At 46.7% G+C, this 22850-nt stretch overlaps 1 protein-coding gene across 1 annotated transcript; it reads left to right on the forward strand.

The window, feature by feature from the left end:
• The first annotated feature begins 6418 nt into the window (after positions 1-6418).
• Positions 6419-22619, forward strand: zdhhc5a (zDHHC palmitoyltransferase 5a). The gene is given in 13 exon segments (XM_079729198.1): positions 6419-6918; positions 8569-10949; positions 12083-12204; positions 12366-12523; positions 12751-12923; positions 13546-13648; positions 14496-14587; positions 15166-15292; positions 15630-15738; positions 15853-15962; positions 17617-18285; positions 18287-18714; positions 21114-22619. Coding segments are annotated over 12 exon segments (2499 nt in total). The 5' UTR covers positions 6419-6918; positions 8569-10776; the 3' UTR covers positions 21349-22619.
• The last annotated feature ends 231 nt before the right edge of the window (positions 22620-22850 follow it).

Raw genomic sequence — 22850 nt, forward strand, 5'->3', positions numbered from 1 at the left:
GGACTCAGTGAGGACCGCCCCATGAGGCCCGCCCCATGAGGCCCGCCCCATGAGGACCGCCCCGTGAGGACCCCGTGAGGACCGCCCCATGAGGATCGCGTGAGGACCGCCCCATGAGGACCGCCCCATGAGGACCCAGTAAGGACCGCCCCATGAGGACCCAGTGAGGACCGCCCCATGAGGACCCAGTGAGGACCGCCCCATGAGGACCCCGTGAGGACTGCCCCATGAGGACCGCGTGAGGACCGCCCCATGAGGACCGCCCCATGAGGACCGCCCCATGAGGACCCAGTGAGGACCGCCCCATGAGGACCCAGTGAGGACCGCCCCATGAGGACCGCCCCATGAGGACCGCCCCATGAGGACCCCGTGAGTACCCGTGAGGCAATTATGAATTTTTTCGTACACTCCTGGCCTGGCTGGGGTGTATCTGTTTGTTCCATCGGCCAGTACACACACACACACACACACACACACACACACACACATACACACACAGGCGGTCCTCACGCGGGCGGTCCTCACGCGGGCTGCCTGACGAAACCGAGATCTTAATGATAGACATTTGCCTTTGCAAAACCAAGCCCATTCTTTTAGGGGTCTCTTATAGACCACCTCAGACAATTTGTTTTATGACCACTTGGAGAATGTATAAGTTCAATATTCGAAAATGGATGTAGAGCGAATGCATTTTAATAGGAGATTTTAACACTTTAACACTGATGTCATTAAGGAATCTTGCCCCACCTACAGTGGTTATTCCAGGTGTTGTAACATGTTCGGCCTTACCCAATTAATTAAGGTAATTTGTGATCAACCCATTGCACGATTGATTTGATTTTGGTTTCTGATAGCGGGAATATCTCCCAGAGTGGAGTAATAGAGTATGACCACTTTCTAACCTACTGCACCAGAAAGCTGCAAAGAGCCACATTTGACAGACATAAAACAATCAAAATTAGGTCATTCAAAAGCTATTCAGCAGACAGGCTCATAGAGAAAATACAAACGCTGGATTGGTCATCAGTTTTAGAAACTATGGATATCAATCTGGCATGGGCTAACTCTAAAACCCTGTTTCTTTCCTTTATTGATTCAGTTGTTAAGGCAAGGTCAGTCAGGGTAAAGCAAAAGTCTCATCCTATGTTTAAATCTGAGGTACTTGAAGCCATCATCGCTAGGGATAAAGCCATGTCTAAGTAAAAACTCTCAGGGGACCCAGCTGACTTCTCAAAATTTAAATCCTTCAGGAACAAGGCCCAACGTGTAGTCAAAGAGGCCAATAGGACCTACTTTTCTGAACAGATAAATGAGAACACAGAGAAACCCCAAAATCTGTGGAAGGTTCTGAAAAATCTTGGTTGCTCAACTAAGACAAAAAACCTTTCCAGTTCATGCATTACTCTCTCCATAGATGGAAATGAGGTGAATAAGAAGGAGGATATTGCCAATCACTTTAATACTTATTTCAGTAACTCATTCAGGATCTCTATTCAAAGTTAGGTGTGACCCCCAACAGTTTCTCTTTCAATCCTGTGTCGGTAGAAATGTCGCCTGTGTCGGCAACATGCTAGGACCTTAACTCTGCTAAAGCCACAGGGCTGGATAGTAATCACAGCCAGGTTCTTGAAAGATGCAGCTGATCTGATAGCTCCAGTTATTGCTCATATCATTAATCTATCCCTAAAACAAGGCACTGTACCTGATGACATGAAACATTCCAAGGTCATCCTACTTTTTAAGAAAAGTGTCAGGTCTAATCCGACAAAATGATAGACCAGTCTCTATTTTGAGCGTAACCTCCAAGGTCCTGGAGAAAGTGGTTCATGAACAGTTATATGAATATGCTGTTGATTCCAGACTCCTTTATGAATTCCAATCAGGGTTCAGAAAGTCACATTCAACTGACTTCTCTTTGCAGTACCTTACTGACTTCACAAGAGGGGAAATCGACGTTGGCAAACTATGTGGCATGATCCTAATTGATTTATAGAAGGCCTTTGACACTGTTGATCATAGCCTACTGTAGAGCAAGTTGTCAGCTTTAGGCATGAGCCCTCCCGCCTTAAGTTGTTTTTTTTCCTACCTGTCCGATAGATCCCAAAGGACGGAATTCCAAAGACATCTATCCAGGGAACAACCGGTAACATGTGAAGTCCCACAATGGAGTGTATTAGGGCCATTTTGTTTTTGATATATATAAACGATATGAAGTCCGCTTGTAATGAGCAGTATTGGGACTAACGCGTTATTAAGTAACGCGTTACAGTAACTACGTTACTTTTGCGGTAACAAGCACTGTAACTAATTACTTTGTCAAAATAAAAGTAACGTGATATCGTTACTGCGATTTAAACAGGCTCGTTACTCGTTACTTCACGTGCATAACCCAGAAATACAGTTTCCGTGGTGGGCGTGAAGCGGACGTGAGTCACGTGACGCAGCGACACGCAAGTAAATGAATTAAAACAATGGCGGCAGTCGACGACGGTCCAGGCGTTGTATTTCTCTCATGGAAATATGCACATTATTTTTCCTTTCTGACAGTAAAAGACATAAGGAATATTTTGGTGACCTGTCATCTTTGTGGAGGTTCGAAAACTCTAGCCACATCAAAAACTAGCAATTCTAATCTGATTAAACATCTTCAGAAACAGGCATCTACCAAGTTAGTTGAAAAAGACAGGTGATGCTGCTGCTAACGTCAGCTCCACCGACGCTAAAGGAGAAGCCACTCCAGCCAAACAACAAAAGCTTGATTTTACAAAGCCTGTTGCACAGTCTATAACCCAGACACAGCTAAACAAATGATGGAGATGTATGGACAAAGACTGATATAGACATACTAACATAGACTACTAAAGCACTTTATCCACCATTATTGATTTCATCAGTTGTTTTATTTATCTAAACGGCCAGAGTGGAGGAAATATTATTTTTGTTAAACATTAACTATGTTTGTGAGGTGTGGCAACCCGTTTCCCCGATTGTCAGATACCCGGCAGGAATCACACAGAAATCAAGGGTTAAAGCCGCATTCGGCGTTTATTTCACGAGAATAATCAATAGTCTCTATACTCGTGCTAGGGTCTCCGTGAGCCTCTATATCGCCGGCGTGGTGCGGAATCCCTCCGTGTCGCTTCGCCCTTCTCCCGGTCTAGCGAGCACTCCCGCCGTGTCACTTGCCCGGCGCTGTGCGGAACCCCTCCGCGTCCCTTGCCGTTCGCCCAGTCTGGTGCTTACTCCCTCCGTGTCACTCTCCCGTTGGTGCGGACTCCCGCCGTGTCACTCTCCCGTTGGTGCGGACTCCCGCCGTGTCACTCTCCCGTTGTGCGGACTCTCTCCGTGGCCCTTCCTGGTTCGCCCGGTCTGGTGCGTCTTTTAAGCCCGGCTCCTGGTCCTTTCCCTTCCTCCGGCCAGGTGTCTCCGATTGCGCTGATTGGGGGGAGAGACGTGGTGCTCTCTGTCGCCGGCTGGAGGTTGGCGACGGTAAACCCGGTCTACTGCGTGTCCTCGGACCCGCCCGGTCCGAGGTCCGGCGGCGGGATGCCACAGAGGCTGAAAGTACTTTTTATTTATTTAGTTTCTCTTTGTGAGGCTGAAAATACTTTAATGTTTGCCCATCATTATTGATGATGAGGTCTCCAGTTGGTGGAGTTTAGCTGTTTTGAGTTAAGGTTAACTTACAAAGAACGGATAAATGAGCCTTGTTTCAACCGCCCCATGCACAACAACTCTTTGGGGGAGTTGGGGTCACGTAATCAGATCTAGAGCCAATCAACAGCTCACCCTATTCTTCTCACCCTATCTCAGTCCTTCCTGACCACCTGGCAGTGTGTGCCCACAGCCAGAGTTACACAGCACAGCAACAAAAATATAGTATTTTTTCATATTTCTCATTATTTCAGTTGAAATGTGTGTTTTTCCATATGTAATAGAACCTATAAAATTAGTTAGTATCATTAGTACCACTCTAATACATGTAACTATTATTCCCATTTCTGCAAAGATGTTGCACTTTGGGCCCTTCACGGTGTAACCAGGCTGTGCCCTTGGCCCCTACCCTAGTGTCTTTTGCAGATTCTCCCCCTTGCCCCCCCTGTGTGTGTGTGTGTGTGTGTGTGTGTGTGTGTGTGTGTGTGTGTGTGTGTGTGTGTGTGTGTGTGTGTGTGTGTGTGCGTGTGTGTGTGTTGGAGGGTGGGGTGATCTGTGGACCCAATCCACTCCAGGTTGGGATTAAAATAGGCTGCCCCTGGAGTGCGGTGAACTTCATCCTTGCCATTAACCAGTGGCTCAAGTGGCTCTGTCAGTGTGCACCACCTGATATCAGATCCCCAAACCCTGTCAGGGTTACGCTGACAATGTCGAGTTGTCCTCCAGAGACGAGCGTGTCATACAAAACATGCTGGCCAGAACAGATGAATTTCTTCACTGGTCAAGGCTGGAGGTGAAGCACACTAAGTGTGCAGCTCTTTAAGAGCGACGCAGTGGTGGCAACCGCTGGTATAAAGCCAAATCTGACAAACCACCCACCTTCACAATAATGGGACAGCCTATCAGGGTCTACTCACGCCACGAGTCATACACCTATCTTGGCCATAACATCAACATTGTGGGTGAGTGGGGGGAAGCAGGCACAGGAGCTATGTTGTGCCTATAAGAACAGAATCGATCTAATTGGTTCCTCCCCGCTCCCTGTAGTCATGAAACTGGACGCTATCAGAGAGGTGGCCCTGGCAAAGGTTCAACACCTCTTTGCAAACGTCCACATCCTGCAAAATGTCTTACGGGACATGAACAATAAAACAGTCCAGGCTATCAGAAAATGGCTAGGGCTGAACTCACACTCTACCCGGGATCTCATCTTCCTCTCACATAAAGAGGGGGGGCTGGGTTTCCCAAACGTGGAATGGGTATACACTGCTACCAGGCTGACACACCTCATCAGCATGCTCAACAATGATGATGCCACTGTCAGAGAGCTTGCCAGAGCTTCCCTTCTGCTGGACCTCAGGAAGAGGAAGGTCCCTCTGGCCAAAGCAGGCAAGGACAGCATCCTAGGCTTTATGAGGAAAAGCAGCGGGAAACTGGACACACAAGCTGCAGGCTTTGGAGTCCGGTCGGACTGGCCGGACCCAAATGATCTGTGCAACAGAATGACAGTCAAACTGGAATGGACAAAACACAACTCACACACAGCACCACAGGCATCTGATGCAGTTGTCACCAACCCATCTGTAACCGCAGAGGCTACAGTATACCACAACGAAGCACAACACATACTACAGAACACAACAGCAAGGAGATTCCTTCTTAACATAAAACAAACAGAGACCAAACAACACTGGACTGGACTTAGAATGCAGGGAAAGCTAGCATGCATAGACTTTGCCGACCACTCTGCTTCCCACTCCATGTACAGAAATGCTGCTGTTGGGGAGGACATCCTCTGTTTCACTGCCAAAGCTAGACTGCAGGTGCTACCTACCAAATACAATCTGGCATTATGGTACCCTACACACCACCATCCACACTGTACAATGCACTCTGGCCATCAACTTGAATCAGTTGCCCATATTGTGAATGGCTGTACTATGTACAAAAGACTGTATATTGCACGCCATGACCGACTTGTCGATCTGATTTCGAGCAATGTTAAAGAAGTATTTCTAGAAAATGTGACCATGTACAAACATTCACGCATCATGCCAGAATGGTTTAACAGCTCTATTGATGTGTTTTGTAACATCCCAAATACCCCTGATATTGTGTTTTTAATCAGAGACAGAAGGGAAGTGCTCTTACTTGAGAGGCTGTGTGTTTGATCTGTACATAGAAATTGCTTTCAACAATAAAATCGTTAAATACCAGCCCATTCTGGAAACACTAAGGGGCCACACCCACAACCTTTTCAGTGGATTAAGGCTGGCAGGGCTCTCTGAAAATCTAAACAATTAGCAAAGCTCTGCTCCATATCAGCAGTGATTGGCAGTCTGGCAGTGTGGCGCAGGAGATGTTTTTGGTACCCTTGAACATAGACCTATCTCATCTCTGAAATATTTGAATCCTGTCTCTTGTAATGTGATTGGTGGATTCAAATACATAATTAAATGTGTGTGTTGGAGGGGGGGGGGTATTTAGGCTTATTGACTAATTACTAACAGCAACCAGGACATTCAAAACTATTTTCTATTATGATGATATCATGATGTACATTTTAAAAGTTAATAAACAGTCGTTGGTAATTTAGTTGATTCATGAAGTTTTTCATCACCCGGAAGGTTCATTAAATCCTACACACCGATTTCGCTGACGTAACTTGAGTGCCACTTAAACCCTCCTATCAGAGCCAAGTATCACCAACACACTGCTCCTGCACCGTGCTGCCCACTAACACACTGGCCCCTTTCCGGTTCTTCTGACTGTCTAACAACGGCTCCTGTGGATGTAAAAGAAGATGTATGCCTGTGATGGACATTGCCTTCGATCACTTGGTTATTAAGCTGCCTTGGTTGGAGCTGCTAGCCAGTGCTAACTTAGCAGTGGCTAACGCGAATGAAGCGTTCCAATCGCAGCTAATGGTAGCAGCAGCTAGCTAGCGTCTCTGGAGCAACACAACGTCAGACGGGAGCTAACGGGGAAGGTGGTGGACAGAAGCTGCTCCTTAGCTACCAGATCCTCCCAGCCTGACAGTGATGCTCATGGATCGCTAAAGGACCCTCACATCTGTCCAGAATAAAACCTGAAGACCCATCAAACCCTCCCTTCTGGATCAGAAGACCCATCACATCCTCCTTTTCTGGATCAGAAGACCCATCACATCCTCCATTCTGGATCAGAAGACCCATCAGATCCTCCCTTTTCGAACAGAAGACCCATCAGAGTCTCTCTTCTGGAGCAGGTGCCATCATGTCAAAGGTGAAACCAAACGTGAGCTCGCTGTTGCGAGTAGACCTGTATCTGGCTGTTAGATTTACAAAGTGTTAAGTGAAGACGAAGCTGCTAGTCTCAGCTATCATTATATCGTATAGAATTTAACTCTACCATCAATTATTATTTGGTGGCAGTCATGCATTTAGTACTCGTCAGCGGCGTGCAGGCAAACGTTGCGATCAGTAAAGTCATCTCATAGATTGTATTGCCACCTTATCGATTCAAACATTTTTTATTAAGATTGCCTTATAAAATACACACAGAAGCAAGCAGGTGAAGAGCGGGTCCCTGCCCGGCTGGTACTGATGACTGAGCTGTCAAGGCAGGCTCGGTTCTGAGCGGGTCCCCGCCCGGCTGGTACTGATGACTGAGTTGTCAAGGCAGGCTCGGTTCAGTCCCCTTAAACATGTGATGTTACACTCTGTTCAGTCATCTCCAACATGTGATGTTACACTCTGTTCAGTCATCTTCAACATGTGATGTTACTGAATGTCCCAAGTTGGTTACTAACGCACGAGGAGAAGGTCAAGGATGTTGTTTGACGTTTGTGGAGATGATATCCACCAGCATTGAGCAAGTTCTGAGTTGCACTATGAAGCCTGGTGATATGAGATGCTGGGTTATTGCAAGCTATTCACGCTAATCATTTTGATTCAATTAAATAATAAGCTAAGCATGGCATTATATCAAACATTTTTGGTTTCGTAGGGAACTACAATGGTTTAGAAATCCAAGTCTTCCTTTTTGTCTATAGGTTCACACCACAGAAGTAAGAGTGCAGCAGTGTGCATTGTATAATGTGTGACATTTTACATGTCACAATGGGTAGAAGATAATATATTTCAAATGTAAGTCTCAGGCCTTTCATCTTGAGGGGGATAGAAGGTGGGACCGACATTAACTGGGTGTACAGAAGGGTAGTTGATGGCTCCTCCAAGCAAACCATTTTAGAAGTGGTTTGCTTGCCAAACCATCAGAGATATGATTTGTGTTGTGCTGTAGGTAGGATTTAAAGCCTATAATTTCAGGGTAATTTGTCAGATATGCCATAGTCACCCATCAGCATAGTGAGTGAAATATCTGTTCTGGTTGACAGTGGGCATGCCTCTGCCTGATGTTTAGATTTAGACAGCTCGCGGTCATTTCTTACCAACCAGGAGCGCTTGAGGAGCTGAGGTACACCAGACCTCCAGTTATGAGATATTCAATATTTTTAAACAATCACTATGTCATTGAATGGATACAAAAACAACTCAAAGCTATACATTGTCAATTTTGCAAGAATGAATTTAGAATTTTTTGAATACAGAGCCCAAATTAACATGAAACCCAAATATCAAGTAATTTAACGAATCAAACTCTGTACACCTAGAACAGATCGTACAGAAATGATAGGGTTCGGTTGTTTGGTTTTCAGGATCAGACGCTTTTTAAAGTTCAACTTTTTATTTAGATCAACTGAAAACCATTTAACTAAATATGTCTTTCATTTTGGCATTAATACCCACATCAGTTTGATTGATCCATTTTCTGTGTTGCGGTTTTGGCCATGCGTTACCTATACAGTTCCGGGTTCTCTTATCTCTTATCAACGTTACCTGCTTTTATAACATTATCTCTCTCTCTTCATTCCAGGGCTATGACATGCTGAAGAAACCAGAGGTCCGCTACTACTTGGACTTCAACACTTAGATACCAGGCAGATGGCCTTCCTCAATGACCGACCATTTGAGAGCCCCAACAAGCAAGGGAAATAGAGTGGTCCCTCCCAACCAGCGCTTGGATGTAAAGACGAAGCACAGGAACTCCGCCTTCCTCTCCTTCTGCATCTCTTCGTTGCGTCTTCAAAGCCAGGGGCCCAAGCTCTCTGTCCCAGGCCCTGTGCGGTCCTCCTGCCCGACACTGAGCCACGCTGGGTGGGTCCTCAGGCCCCGGCGCAGCCGTGGAGGGCGTTACTTGGGCCGTCGATGCTGTGGAAGGAAGTTGGAAGAATCGACCCAGGAAGTCCCTGGAGCACAAGGCGGAAAAGGAAGAAAAAGGCCACGGGTCTGAGAGTCCACAGCGCTCGTGACTAAAGGGGCGGAGCCCAGCGTACGCTACACCTCAAAGTTACTTTTTAGCCCTTCTTTATCTTTTTTCATTTGTTAGTTTCTGTTTTATATTCTCCTTACATTTTAAACCCTTCTTGCTTTCAAGGCACCAACAAATTTGTTTTGTTTTCATCTTTTTCATCCTTTTGGGTATCACTACAAAGATATTTCTTTTCTATTCTTCACATTAAATGGATAATGGATGTACAGCAGGGTTTTCTCTATCTTCGTTATACTCCGGATGCTTGGTCCCCCTCATCATGGCGTCCCACTTGTCTGAATGCCTCCAAGTGAGATGGTCCCAAAAGGCCTCCTGCAGCACTAAGAGATGCCTCCACGAGGGAGTCCCAACCTAGCGCACAGGCCGGCCTCTCAACGACTGACTCCTCTGGGAAGACTCCTGGACTGAAACACTGAGGAACAATGCGGCAGGAGCCTTGTATTTGAAATCACTTCGTTAGGCTCACAGACCAAAACCTTCTCCGTCTGGAGACCAGCGATGTAAAAATTGGATGCCTGTATGTTTTATCTGGACGCTTTTTCTTGAGTTGGCAGCAAGTTACAACTGGCAGAAGAAACAAAGTCACAAGACACTGATTATTTTCTCTTACCGTAGCTCCTTATACCCCAAATTATTCCTTAGCCCCCCCCCGCTGCTTTCAGCCTTAACTCTATGCCCCCCCCCCCAACCCATGGTAGTGAGTGGAAAGAAACATTTAACAATAAGACTAGTCTTATTATGTTTTTTATTCCTCAATAATTTAACCATGTGATTGATTAATTATTTTAAATTCCTCGCAAAGCATGTTAGATCACAATAGATATAAGGATCTTTGTGCAAGCAGTGGTTAAAAAAGTAAACAGGCACGCAATTCAATGTCATTCATTAATTTATGTTAGATTAGATCACATGGTCTATAGCACAACAATGTGCTTGACGATGGAGTAGAGCCTGTTAAGGTGTGTTGTGACCACGGCAGACTCATCTTTAATCCTGGTGACCCGTTTATCATCGACCCTGTCCGCCTTTTTTTGTTCATCATAAACTGACAAAACAGCCTTGCAGGAGAGAGTCCAATACGCCTCTGTCACACGTCACACATGCACAAGTTACACAGGGGCCCTGCTAGCATCAGCCAAGTGATCATTGGCGCACGGCCTGAGAGCCTGGGTGGGCCTGTTGGTGTGTGGAGTATGTTTCTGAGTGCCTTCTTTTCACAGGCGTTTCGCCATTCTCCCCCTGCGCTTCAGGTTCCAGTGAAAGATAGACCGCTTCATCATTTGGACCTGATCGTCTGCCCTCTCCTTTGACGTTATTATATATATCTGGTTCTAACTGCTCAGTTCCTCCTCACGCTTCCTCCCTAGCCCCCTCCCCCGGCTCTCCTTCCTGTTCTACATCTGATTTTCTTTTCATGGAGTTTTCCTTGCAAAGAAAGAACTTAATCGGACTCCAACCAAGTGGGTTCCCATCTCAAACCCATTAAACTCCCAATAGCAGGGGGAGGGGTCATAGCCTAAAACCCCTCCCCTCCACCCAAACATACCTACTGAAAGTAGCCTGCCTCTCATCCCCTTGCCCACTTGACGCTGTTGTCCTTCCCAAGCTCTACTTTCCCTTCCCTTCTGTCAGCAAGTTCCCCAAAGAAGAGCTTCCTGAAACACTTCAATCCCACACTGACACACACCGATACACACCGACACACACAAGGCAACTGCCCACCGTCCAGACAGACGAGCAGGCCCTGAAGTGATGCCGACCGGAGGCAGCAGTACCAAGAGCGGTGGCGGGGGGACGTCCTCCTCCCCCCTCCCCCACACCGTGGCCCCCTCGTCCAGCAGGCCCCTGCGGCCGTCTCGCTACGTGCCCGTGTCGGCCGCCACCTTCTTCCTGGTGGGGTCGACCACGCTGTTCTTCTGCTTCACGTGAGTGATGCGAACACACGCACACAAACACCCTGCTCCGCCGGTGCTCACACACCCTGGGTTAGAGGAGACTAACCCGGGAATTAGGATTATCACCTTCAGCCACTTTGGATTGCAGCTTTATTATTTATCTGATTTGGCGATGCCTATATATTCAGAGACAATGCCTCAGTGTAACGGCGTCATCCAGCAGAGCGGAGTACCCCATGCTTCCCGGGGCCCGAGGCAGCACGCCAGCACTTTTTTCTTGTTTGCAACATTTCAGCACGATTTTCTTGTTTGCAACATTTACCTGTGTAGTTAGTTAGTGTTCGTTGAGGGGCTTTGAGTTTCTGGGTGTGTGTGTGGTGTGTTTGTTTGTCTGTGTGGGCCTGCATGCCTGGTCATTTGTGTAGGTGGTTGGCAGCAAACCATGCACTTTCTATAAGCAAGAGAAAATAGGTCAACATCTGTCACTCTGAGAAAAGCCCCTTAACTCCCCCCCCCCCCCCCCCCCCCCCCCCCCACACACACACACACACACAAACACACACACACATACACACACACACACACACACACACACTGCTCTCTTTGACGGCATCATTCATTTTCTGTACGATGTTTTCAGTTTCTCCTTGTCTCATGTGAATCTCTCACATCTCACAATGGACAAGTATTATTCAAAAGCTTTATTTATTATTTTATAATACTATGAAAGGCCTTTAATTTCACCACACTTAATGAAATGTATTTGGTATTATTGATTATAATGCACTGCAAGAGACATTTAAAAAATCGCAAATGGTGCTGAAACATGGATAGTTTTTGGTTAGGTTTAACTTAAGATGGGTAACCCCAATGGCACATTTTAGAATGTTTTCTGTATAGAAATTGTGTGCTTTAAAATGAGCAGAATAATCACTGGCAAATGCATCATGAATGATTTGCCATTGTTATTAGAAGGCTACAAATGTAGAGATTTACGTCGTTATTGTTTAGCAGCACAAAGAAAACCCAATAAGACCAGGAGAGTTGCACTGGCCTCTTGCACCACCGGAATCCAGAGTCTGTGACTCTAGACCCTTGCATTCTAAAAGCAGCGGACACATTGGGCACTAACCATTGCTTAACTAGTCAACGCTCCTCCACAGCTGTCCATGGCTCTCGGAGCGATTCTCCGTGGCGGTCCCCATCTACAATGGAGTCATCTTCCTGTTTGTCCTGGCCAACTTCTGCATGGCCACCTTCATGGATCCTGGAATCTTCCCTAGAGGTTGGCTCGCACTCGTCTAGCTAATAGTGTGTCCATGTGTTTAATCACAGTTCTCATTATTGTTGACATCCTCAGATATACTGCTCATCACTTCAGAGAGGATGAGACACAAAGATAGAAGTATGACGTGTGTGTGTGTGTGTGTGTGTGTGTGTGTGCAGCGGATGAAGACGAGGATAAGGAGGATGACTTCCGTGCTCCGCTCTACAAGACGGTGGAGATCCGGGGCATCCAGGTGCGGATGAAGTGGTGCTCCACCTGCCGCTTCTACCGGCCCCCGCGCTGCTCCCACTGCTCCGTCTGTGACAACTGTGTGGAGGTAGGACACTAGGGGGGTGGGTGGTTGGGGGGTCTTTTAACCATGTGACTCGGGGGAGGGGGGGGCTCCTTCAACCAGGTGACTCACTTTCATCTTCGGGACTGGTAAAGTTTCCAAGATAGAACAAAGAAGCGAGAAACTCAGCTATTGACAGTTGGATCTTAACTTATCTTAACTAATCTTTTCTGTCCTGTTTCTCTCTCCCCCCCCCGCCCCCACCCCTGAAGGACTTTGACCACCACTGTCCCTGGGTAAACAACTGCATCGGCAGGAGGAACTACCGCTACTTCTTCCTCTTCCTCCTCTCCCTGACGGCTCACATCATGGCCGTGTTCGGCTTCGGCCTCCTCTTCATCCTGTATCACCGGCAAAACGTGGACCGCCTGCAGGCCATCGTCACGTATCCTTTGGCCGTACCCCACCGCGTTTCAGGAGAGGTCCTCTCTCGACAGACCACCTGGAAACAGTGCTTGGTGCATTGTTGTCAGCCAGAGTGAGGGCGGGACTTCTAATAGAGCTTTATCCGGTTCAGTTCCATGGGTTTAGTGGTGATAGACAGGAGAGAGAGGGTCTTCAGAGAGAAGGATAGCCATTACTTGTTTCCCATATGGCTTTTAATTATTTGCCATCCAAAACGTGGGGAATGTTAACTGGTACACAGCTCATACGAGGTAAGAGGGGTTGACTGGGATAACGCTTCAATCCAATCCCTCTCAGCCTGGCTTTGTGTGGTCGAGGCTCTGTGTTTGTGTTCGTCTTGACATGTGAGGCGTGTTTCTGCCTAGTGTTCGTGCTTTAGTTTAGGACTCCCATGAGATGCAGACAGAGGAAAAAGTAAGGAAGGATGTATGGATAAAATTTGTGAAAGCACAAAACATCTGGTAGAAAAGTAAAATATGTTAATATGTTCCCGTGATTAACAGGGGGATTTGATGAATGTTTAAAGCAGGCGACTGCTATGTTAATGTTTGTAGACATGCCATTCTCTCTAAAGGTACCTGGTCCTTAATGCCCCACCGTAGCCTGGCAGTAATGTGCGTGGCAGGGCTGTTTTTCATTCCTGTGGCGGGACTCACAGGTTTCCATATGGTGCTGGTGGCCAGAGGCAGAACCACCAACGAACAGGTAGGAGAGTGCATCCGTACTCACTCCAATGTACGTGATCCTCCTTCATGTCAGCAATATAGTTTCCTCCTGGTTGCTACCCTTAGACAAACCCTTGGAAATCTCATTGTATGTTATTCTATTCAGTTGCCCTCTTGGCCTCTCTGTCACCCACTCCTGTGGTACCTGTTATTTGAATAAAAATGTACAGCTGTTAATCTCATCACCAAATGTATTATTTTATTCTTCTAATCAGTTTTATTTGAGTATTTGTTCGATGTGACCCATTTTAAAGTGGGTTAGGGGATGACAGTAATTTGTTTATGAACTGGTAAAACCCAGCAGGCTCAGCCTGGATAAGTCCATTTAATTTGTCATTCTCTAATTCTAGCCCGTTTGGCCTTTTGTATCTTTTATCAATACTTAAAAACAAAACCAGCCAATAACAGAATGGCTGCCCATCAGCGATCCACCCAATGCAACAGAAACCTTTCTAGAGACGCTGATGGGCGGAGGATTTTGAGTGAAGAAACTCAGTTTGTGGCACAGCAGGTTGTCTGACAACTTTTAAGTTGCCGGTTCAGTCCCCTGCTCCTCCTCGCTGAGTGTGGAGGTGTCCGTGAGCAAGACACCTAACCCTAACCGCTGGCGATGAGCTGGCTGTCGCCCCCATGTGTTAATGTGAATGTGTGCATGAATAGGGAGTGTAAGGCACTAATTGTGAAGCGCTCTGAGTGACCACAGGTCAGTCATCTAGTCTTTTAATGAATTAATCCAGTGACATGATACATATTGGCTGGCATTCAGAGTAGGACATGAGAATACCAGCGATTGGCTGCTCTAAATGCTGCTCCTTGTCTCTCTCCAGGTGACGGGGAAGTTCCGTGGGGGGGTCAACCCCTTCACTAACGGCTGCTGGAAAAACGTCTCCCACGTGCTCTGCAGCTCTCAGGCTCCTCGGTACGGACCTCCTTCTGTCGCCTTCCTCTTGTCCGTCTGGTTCTGAAGACGGTCGCTGTCACTTTGAGACGTTGTTGTTACAGCTTGAAAGTGGTGATCACTGTTGTTGTTTACTAGTGTCTCCCAACACTTCAAATATGACTTTGAAAGAGTTTTGGCAGATTTTCCAGTGAATCAAACAAATGGATCTGCCCACTATTTGATGAAAAGCCCAAATGTTGTTTTTAATTTGTTTTCCTGAAATTCTTCTGTAATGAGCTTCTGTAATTCTTCTTCTTCAATTAGCCTGAACTAGTTTCATCTTGAACTTCTTGTGTAGGATGAAATAATTAACAACCAACACAAAATCCCAACCAATTTCTACAATGACATTATCACAATGAGAACACTTATTAATTGCATTAAGCAAACATAATTATAAGAGACAAATGCACAGCTTTCTCACGACACATTACTGCTTCAAAACTGGCTTCCTTTGTATTCCACATCAACTTCTACTATGCTGCAACTTTACAAACACTGGAAGTGATGGCTGTGATGAGGGCTGGTTCTGATAGGCTGGCGTCTGCCGTCTCCAGGTACCTGGGGAGGAAGAAGCGTCTCCAGAGTGTGGCTGTGAAGCCACCTTTCCTCCGCTCGCAGCTGACTGAGGCCCAGCTGGCTTCCAAGATCCTGGACAACGGCATTCAGGGAGAACTGCACAGGGTGAGAGAGGGAGAGGGAGGGAGGGAGTGAGTGAGTGAGAGAGAGAGAGAGAGCGATAGCTTGCTCCACTTTGCATACGTCCTTCATTCAAATGCCGGCTCTAACAAATGGATGTGGTAGCTTCTCCTGATACAGTAGTTAGCTTTTACTTGGTATTGAGAATGCTAATGGCATATCAGTGCAGTAAGATGTTTAAAATAAGTATTTCTACAGGCCGACTCATGTAACTCACTCTCACGTCACTCACTCTCACGTCACTCACTCTCATGTCACTAACTCTGTGCTCTCCCTCCACACCGGGTGTGGTACTCTCCCTGGTTCTGCCTGGATACCCCAGTCCAAGTCCAGTCTGGAGATGATGGAAAGCCAGTCATGTGATGCGGAGCCCCCTCCCCCGCCCAAACCGGAGCTCCGCTACCCAGGCCTGGCCCGAGCGAACACGGAGGGTACCCACATCTTCTGAATCATGGAAATATTACACTGATCTGAGAAAAGAAGGCTCTATTTTGGGTTGTGTTGTTAACATCCAGTCTTTTTGGAACTTTCTGATTGGTCCACAGAGAGCAGTTTGTTGAACAAGGCCCCGCCCACCCCCACCATGTACAAGTTCAGGCCGAGCTACAGCCCGGGCAAGAACCACACGGCCCTCACGCACGCCTATGCCAACCAGGTAACACTACTGACCCTGTGTGTAGACTGTTACTGGGTATAGAACCTTTCCCATGCCTACGCCAACCAGGTAGCACTCTACCTACCCTGTGTATAGACTGTTACTGGGTATAGAACCTTTCCCATGCCTACGCCAACAAGGTAACACTCTACTGACCCTATAGAGTCTATAGGGTGACCCCATAGGGTCAGAAGAGTGCACCTCACATCTTTTACTGTTACAAGACCCGTTTTGTTAACCAGTAGAGGGCGTGGAGGTATTACTTCTGACCATGGCATGCTGCTGTTAAGGACAGTAGTGTTAACGTGTCTTAACTCCATCCCGTAATCTTGTTTTCCTCAGTCCAAGGATAATTTTTTATCTGAATGGCTCACACATCTTTGTTTGTTTGTGTTTTTGGTTTCTCAGTGGCTTTCTGTTGATCAATATCAGTAAGTGCATGTTCTCAACCCCTTTTATTCTCTTTAATCTCCTTTTTAATAACATCCTTGACTGTTTGTTGAGTTTGCTGCCCTCTAAAGGTTAGAAAGCGGTCAAAGTCCCCAGCTCTGTGTAGTTTGAACTCCCTCGAAGCCTGGAACATTTGATTGTGAAGAAAGAAATATTTCTAAAAAATAAATAAGGGATTGCAAATAGATTTGGTGCAATAATTGTTGGATGCTTAATACACACCTTGATATTTTAAAGTAAAAGAGGAATTCCTGTTGATCGCTTTAAGAGGGCTTGTCGTCAGCGTTCCAAGTGTATTGATGATACATATTGATTAACCGTCTAATGAGAAATGGCAAAAGGATACAACATGACACAAAAATGTTATTTGTTTTGCCTATCAACCCCTTTAGATGGCAGCTAGCTAATATTCTTTAGTTCATTTCACTTCCTAACCTTTTCCGAGTGTTCTGAACATGGGGATCCATTTGGGATTGTAACATTATATTTGAATACATACACATGCTTGTTTATTTTTTATGCAATAATATTGCCATGATTTTTGTTTTGCGTTACTATTTTCAATTTAAAATATTCTGCAGAAGCAATCTGTGTAAATAATGACAGCGCAGAGCACTATATCCAAAAGCATTAATCCTACCAGATGGCCCCAAATGTTCAATCTTTTTAGTGTTGGTCTCTCCAACCACTCCATCATTTATATTTTCTCCTCATCTTCTTTTCCTGTAGCCTTAAATCCATCCCCTCCGATGCTTTCCCTGTCCTGCCAAGGACCTGATCCCTTCTTTCGGTTTCACCTGTCCCACAAAATATAGGATGTTGTTCCCCTTATCAATGTTGGGAACGCTGTTGTTTTGGGCTACCCGATGAATCGAGCCAGCAGCATAACCTGCTACGCTTCCTCTTCTTCTGAAATGTTGTATAATAATAAAAACATTATTATACTGTGTTTTTTTTGTGAGCAGAGTGACATTTCAGAAGGGAATGTCACATTTGCTCATTTTAAAAAGCACATTATTAAAAGGTATTACCTTTTAATAATTAGCTTAATAGGTAATTCAATCAAATTGTGTTAATATTGAATCTGCATTACCTGTCTAACAGATCTTTAATGTTGTCCAACCGCTCTCCATCAATGTTCTCATTCCTCATGGGCCTGTGTCTTCTTCATGTCTCCCTCCCTCCCTCTCTCTCCCCCCGGCAGCTGAGCCGGGGGGAGAGCGTGGGCAGCGGCCGGGGGGAGTCCTGCTCCTCCTCCTCCCTCCTGCAGGCCAGCCAAACCCCGGGCTTCCGCTCGCAGCCCAGCCTCGACGGGCCCTCGGAGCGGGGCGGGGGGGCTGGGGGTGAGCGGCGGGAGGGCGCGCGAGAGGTGGCAGGGGGGGGCATCCCGGGCTACTCCCTGGGTGGGCGCTCCTACCCCTCCTTCTCGGACCCCGCCGTGCTGTCGGGCGGAGGCTCGCGCTCGTCTAGCTCCGCCCACACGACGGGAAGCTCCGCCCACACGCCGGGCAGCGCCACCCACGCCTCGGAGGGCAACACCAACACCTCGGCCAGCTATAAGAGTCTGGCCAACCAGACGCCGCCGCCCCACTACCCGTCCCGCAACGGCAGCCTGTCGTACGACAACCTGCTGGCAGGTGGGGAGGAGCCGGGCCCCGCAGAGCTGTCGTCAGGGCGACCCCGGACCCCAGCCACGGGCGGCTACAGCTCGCCCTTCCTCTCGGCTCAGCAGCGGGAGGCAGAGATGCACTCGTCTTCGGCCACGCTGCTGTCGTCGCAGTCCCCGCACCACCACCACCACCACCACCACCACCACCACCACCAGCGCTCTGCCCAGCACTACCAGCAGCGCTCCTCCTCCTCCTCGTCCTCCCCCCCCGCCCCATCCTCCGCCCGAGCGTGAGCGGCTCCTGGGGGAGACGCCCCACGCCCACCTGCCCCACGACTCCTCGGCCACCGCCCCCCACCTCCACCACCACCCGTCGCAGCAGCAGCAGCACCACCACCACCACTCCTCGTCCCACCACCACCACCACGCCACCGTGGCCCGCCACCCGCCCCGCTTCTCTGCCCCCCAGCACTACCCCCACCGCACGCGCTCCACCGAGGTGCCGCTCGGCGCCGCCTCCTCCCACGCCGCCCTGTCCCATGCGCCCCACCCCCCTCCCCTGGGCAAGTCGCTGTCCTACTCCAGCGCCGCCGCCGCCGAGATGCAGTACCGGCTCGTCAGGAAGGCGTCCGCCTCGGCCGCCGCCAACGCGGCCGGGGCGGGCGGGGGAGGGGGGGGGAGCCAGGCACCCAAGTGAGTAAAGACCCCCGAGCCGTTTGGAAACCACATCAATGATCTGCCCGCCTGAACTCCCTGACTACCTGATTGACACCTGACCCCGCTTCCACTCTTTCTCCCTCCCTCCCTGCCCTCCTCTTCCCCCCCCTCCTCCCGTTTCTTCCTCCCCTGCTCCTGCTCCTCCTCCTGCCAGATATCCTGTGAGTTCCACTTTCCCTCTCGCTCGTGGCTCCTTTCTTGGGTTGAGTTTGTGTTGTTCTTTTTGCCGTGGTCTTGTCGTTCTCCCTTTTGTGTGATGCTCGTTAGTCCGTCGCAAACACCAGGATTCAGCCTCTCTGTTCCATCTGCGTCTGATGCATGCAAACCGTCGTTACAGTAACCGATCTGTTGTGGTCCTTTCTGAAACGTGTTCCTCATGTTGTTGTTCCTCACTGTTCTGCTGTTTGCTCTTCTACAGGGATTTAGTTTGGTTATATTTGCAATTTTTGTTGCATTTGAGAGTTTTGCAAGTAGTTTGCAGACCCTGATTCGAGATCAGTGGGCTACATAGAGTTCATCATCTGAATAATCATAGCAAGATTTTATTATATTGACGCTTAAAAAAAGGAAATTTAAGGTATCAAAACTAAAATGTATATTTTGATAGAATATGATGCAAATATTTCAATAACAGTACAGAAATATGTATACAGTGAAGTAATATTTTACTTCAGAATCTGCATTCTGAAATAAAGTATGTAAGCGATAATGTATAGAATGCCGGTCATTGTCGGGAAATAAGCCCCGACGGGGCAAACAGGACACCGACGCAGGCAGAGGTGTCTTGCTTCGCCCTGAAGGGGCTTATTTTCGATAATGACCGGCGACGTTCTATACATTATCCCGCTTATTACACGGCTACTTGCCAAAACGAAAAAATAACTTCACACGGTGTCTTTTTACAATTACCATTTGTAGTGTTGATCAGTAGAGAAATAGACACCAAAGACGTTGACGTCGTTTAGCAACCGAATACGCTGGGGTTGATAAGTTACTGGACTACTTGCGGTGTCATACCAACAGAGATGAGGACTCGAGTCACATGACTTGGATTCGAGTCAGACTCGTCATGATTTTGATGACTTCAGACTTGACTTGACAAAATTACGCATGACTTGCGACTCGACTTAGACTTGACTGCTATTGACTTGGGACTTGACTCAGACTTTGCCTCTTTGTCTTGTAAATGACTCGACATGTCTTGAGTCAAAAACATTTATTGTTTTAGATAGCTAACCTATTTTCCGCCTAGAGGGCCAGACACCCAAGACGCATTCACTTCCGTGAAGATGAAAAAAAAAAACAGCAAGCGAAGACAAGTCTAGGCTTCAATAATATCAAAACGAATTTTCGATATCATTTATAATTTATTTAGAATAACAGTTTTGGTTTCATATCGGCTGCGTTTCGGGTTGGTCCCATTGAAGCCGTCTGGCCAGCCTCTGACCCTTAAGACATCGTAACTAAATGATTGTTCAACCCTTTACCTTCGTTCAAAAAATGTAACAAGTCTACACACTTGTATCTTCAATAATATCTAAACGGAATTTCGATATAATTTATGCTTTCTTCAGAATCACAGTTTAAGTTTCATATCGGCTTTGTTTCATTTGGTGTCATTGATTTACGCTGACGCTGGGAAGGACGTTCATCAGTGTTGCCAGATTGGGCGTTTTTTACCGCCCTATTGGGCTACTTTTAACAACATAAGATTTCGGCACATGTGCATGTCATTACACATTTGAAGACAGAAACAATGAACATATTATACCTGTATTGATAAGAAATGACTGTACATTAGAGTGATAGGTTGAAATTATGATCAATAGCCTAATAATGACATTAAGTAAAAATACATGGTGACTTGTTCAAGACTTGAAAAAGTTTGGGACTTGGACTCGACTTGGCTTTGGTGTGACTTGGACTCGACTCTCCTTTCCCTGTCTTGACTTGGGACTCGACTCAGACTTGACTGCTAAGACTTGGGACTTGCCAAACAGTGACTTTATCCCATCTCTGCATACCAAAGATGTGATTCAGAGGCAGAAAATCCACTTTCCTTGACAGCGTTCATTACATGCTTAGCAACAGCGATTTATGGAAACATAATTCATCGCCGGAAGTTGTGAGGGCCCATGCAAGTGAACGGAGCGTTCCACAGCATTGAGAAGAGCCGTGTAATTAAAAATATATATATGTACCATAATGTATGAATTGTATGTGTGTATGTATATGTGTTTATGCATTTGTGCATACGTGTGTGTGTGTATGTGTTGTGACACTAACCTCATATAAGTGTGTGCATGGTTAGTTGTAAAAACATGATGTTTTCTAGGGTTGCTCCAGAGTGTAACTTGAGTGTTTGTGTCCTGAAGGGATGAGCCATTCCAGATGAAGGCGCTGAACCGGACCAACGGGGGTCACACCGTCTCTGTGTCCGCCCCCTGCTCCGCCCCTTCCTCTCCCTCCCACCCAATCGGCATGTCCCACCGTCCACGAGCAGCCTATCAAGGCCCGGGTTCCACGCAGATTCCCGCCCTCAAACCCCAGGCTGGAGCGGTGAAGAAAGTGACGGGAGTAGGGGGCACCACCTACGAGATATCCGTCTGAATCGCCATGGCAACGATGGGCCGACAGGCCATCCGTTGAATGATCATTTGCTTCAAACATTGTCACTAGAAACGTGTTCTACTTGAGACTATCAAAAACGAGATAGGGGCTTTTATTTTGAAGCGGGAACCACTTTGAGCTTAATGGAACAAAAAGGTTTTTGGGCCAAACTTTCCCTCATCTATCTAAACAATGAGACGCACACTGACAAGTGGCCAGCATCAACTAGATTGAGCCAGATCACCGCCAATGGGTCGTGTCAGGGTGTAAGACCTCATTCAGAAAGGTGTCTTCATCGAAGCAGAACAGTAGGAGAACGGGGACCGATGTTGGACAGGAGCAGGTGTTGGTGTTCTGTATGGTCCAATAGACCAATGGTGTGGCTGTGAAAAGAGGCTCTTCTGTATAATTCCCTGTAGTAGTTGGAGTATGGCCCTGGAAGCTGCCGCTCCGCTCACTGGCCTAGTGGTCATGGATATGTCCCATCCACTGCTGTGGTGGAGCGGTTAGACCCAAACAGACCTGCTTCATCAAGTCTCCTTCAAATGGCTCATCGCTTGAATTTGCTTTATATAGGCCAGAAGATGTCGTGGCTTTTTTTTATTTACTATTTCTGTGGTAGCATGCATAGGCCGATATTCCATAGGCAATATGTTTTTGTTTTGATCATTTTTCCTCAGACTCCTCAGGGGCCATAGTCTCTTCCATCCTTACATCCAACGAGGTCATGGACCAGGACTCTGCTTGGAGACGCCATCTGATTGAAGTAGTCTGTACTTAAGTTTACAACTTTTCTGACACTCTTGCCAGTAGCTGGATAAAAGGACAACAACGGCACTGTGAGGCATTAACTTTGAAGGCTAGTAGCTGTGAAATGACTTTTTGGATGGCAGTGAAGGGAAATGCAGTGTCTAAATGCAGGTTCTCGCTATTATTTTTCAATTGATAATATACCTAGATGTGAAGATTCCTTGTTTGTACAGAATGATGTGATTAAGTGTGGATTTTCTAAAGAAAAAACAAATCTCAACAAAGTGGTAGTGATGTTGGACTGCAGCATGCACTATTATTACGACTAGCCTCTATGGGCAACTGTGATTGGATACGAACTGTGCTGTTGACTATCCTTCGACCCAACGGATTGGTTTACTCGAGTGAACAAGGAAGAAGTGGCTCTAATTAAGTGCAGTCTTTTTCCTCAAATCTTTACAATTTGCCTTGAAATCAAATGTGTTTTATCTCACTTATTTCATTTCAAATGGTTTTCTATGAATTTCTACATTAATATATCTATTGATAAATTTGTTTATATATATATATATATATATATATATATATATATATATATATATATATATATATATATATATATATATATATATATATATATATATATATCCGTAGGAGGATGTTAATGTCAACTTCTCAATCATGGGAATTCAAATTAGGCCCACTTTAGCAGTTGGTCTCAAACCAAAAGCCCCCAAGAAATGCATCTCAAA

This window comes from Pollachius pollachius (assembly GCF_949987615.1).
Source record: "Pollachius pollachius genome assembly, chromosome: 2".
Taxonomy (NCBI): Eukaryota; Metazoa; Chordata; class Actinopteri; order Gadiformes; family Gadidae; genus Pollachius; species Pollachius pollachius.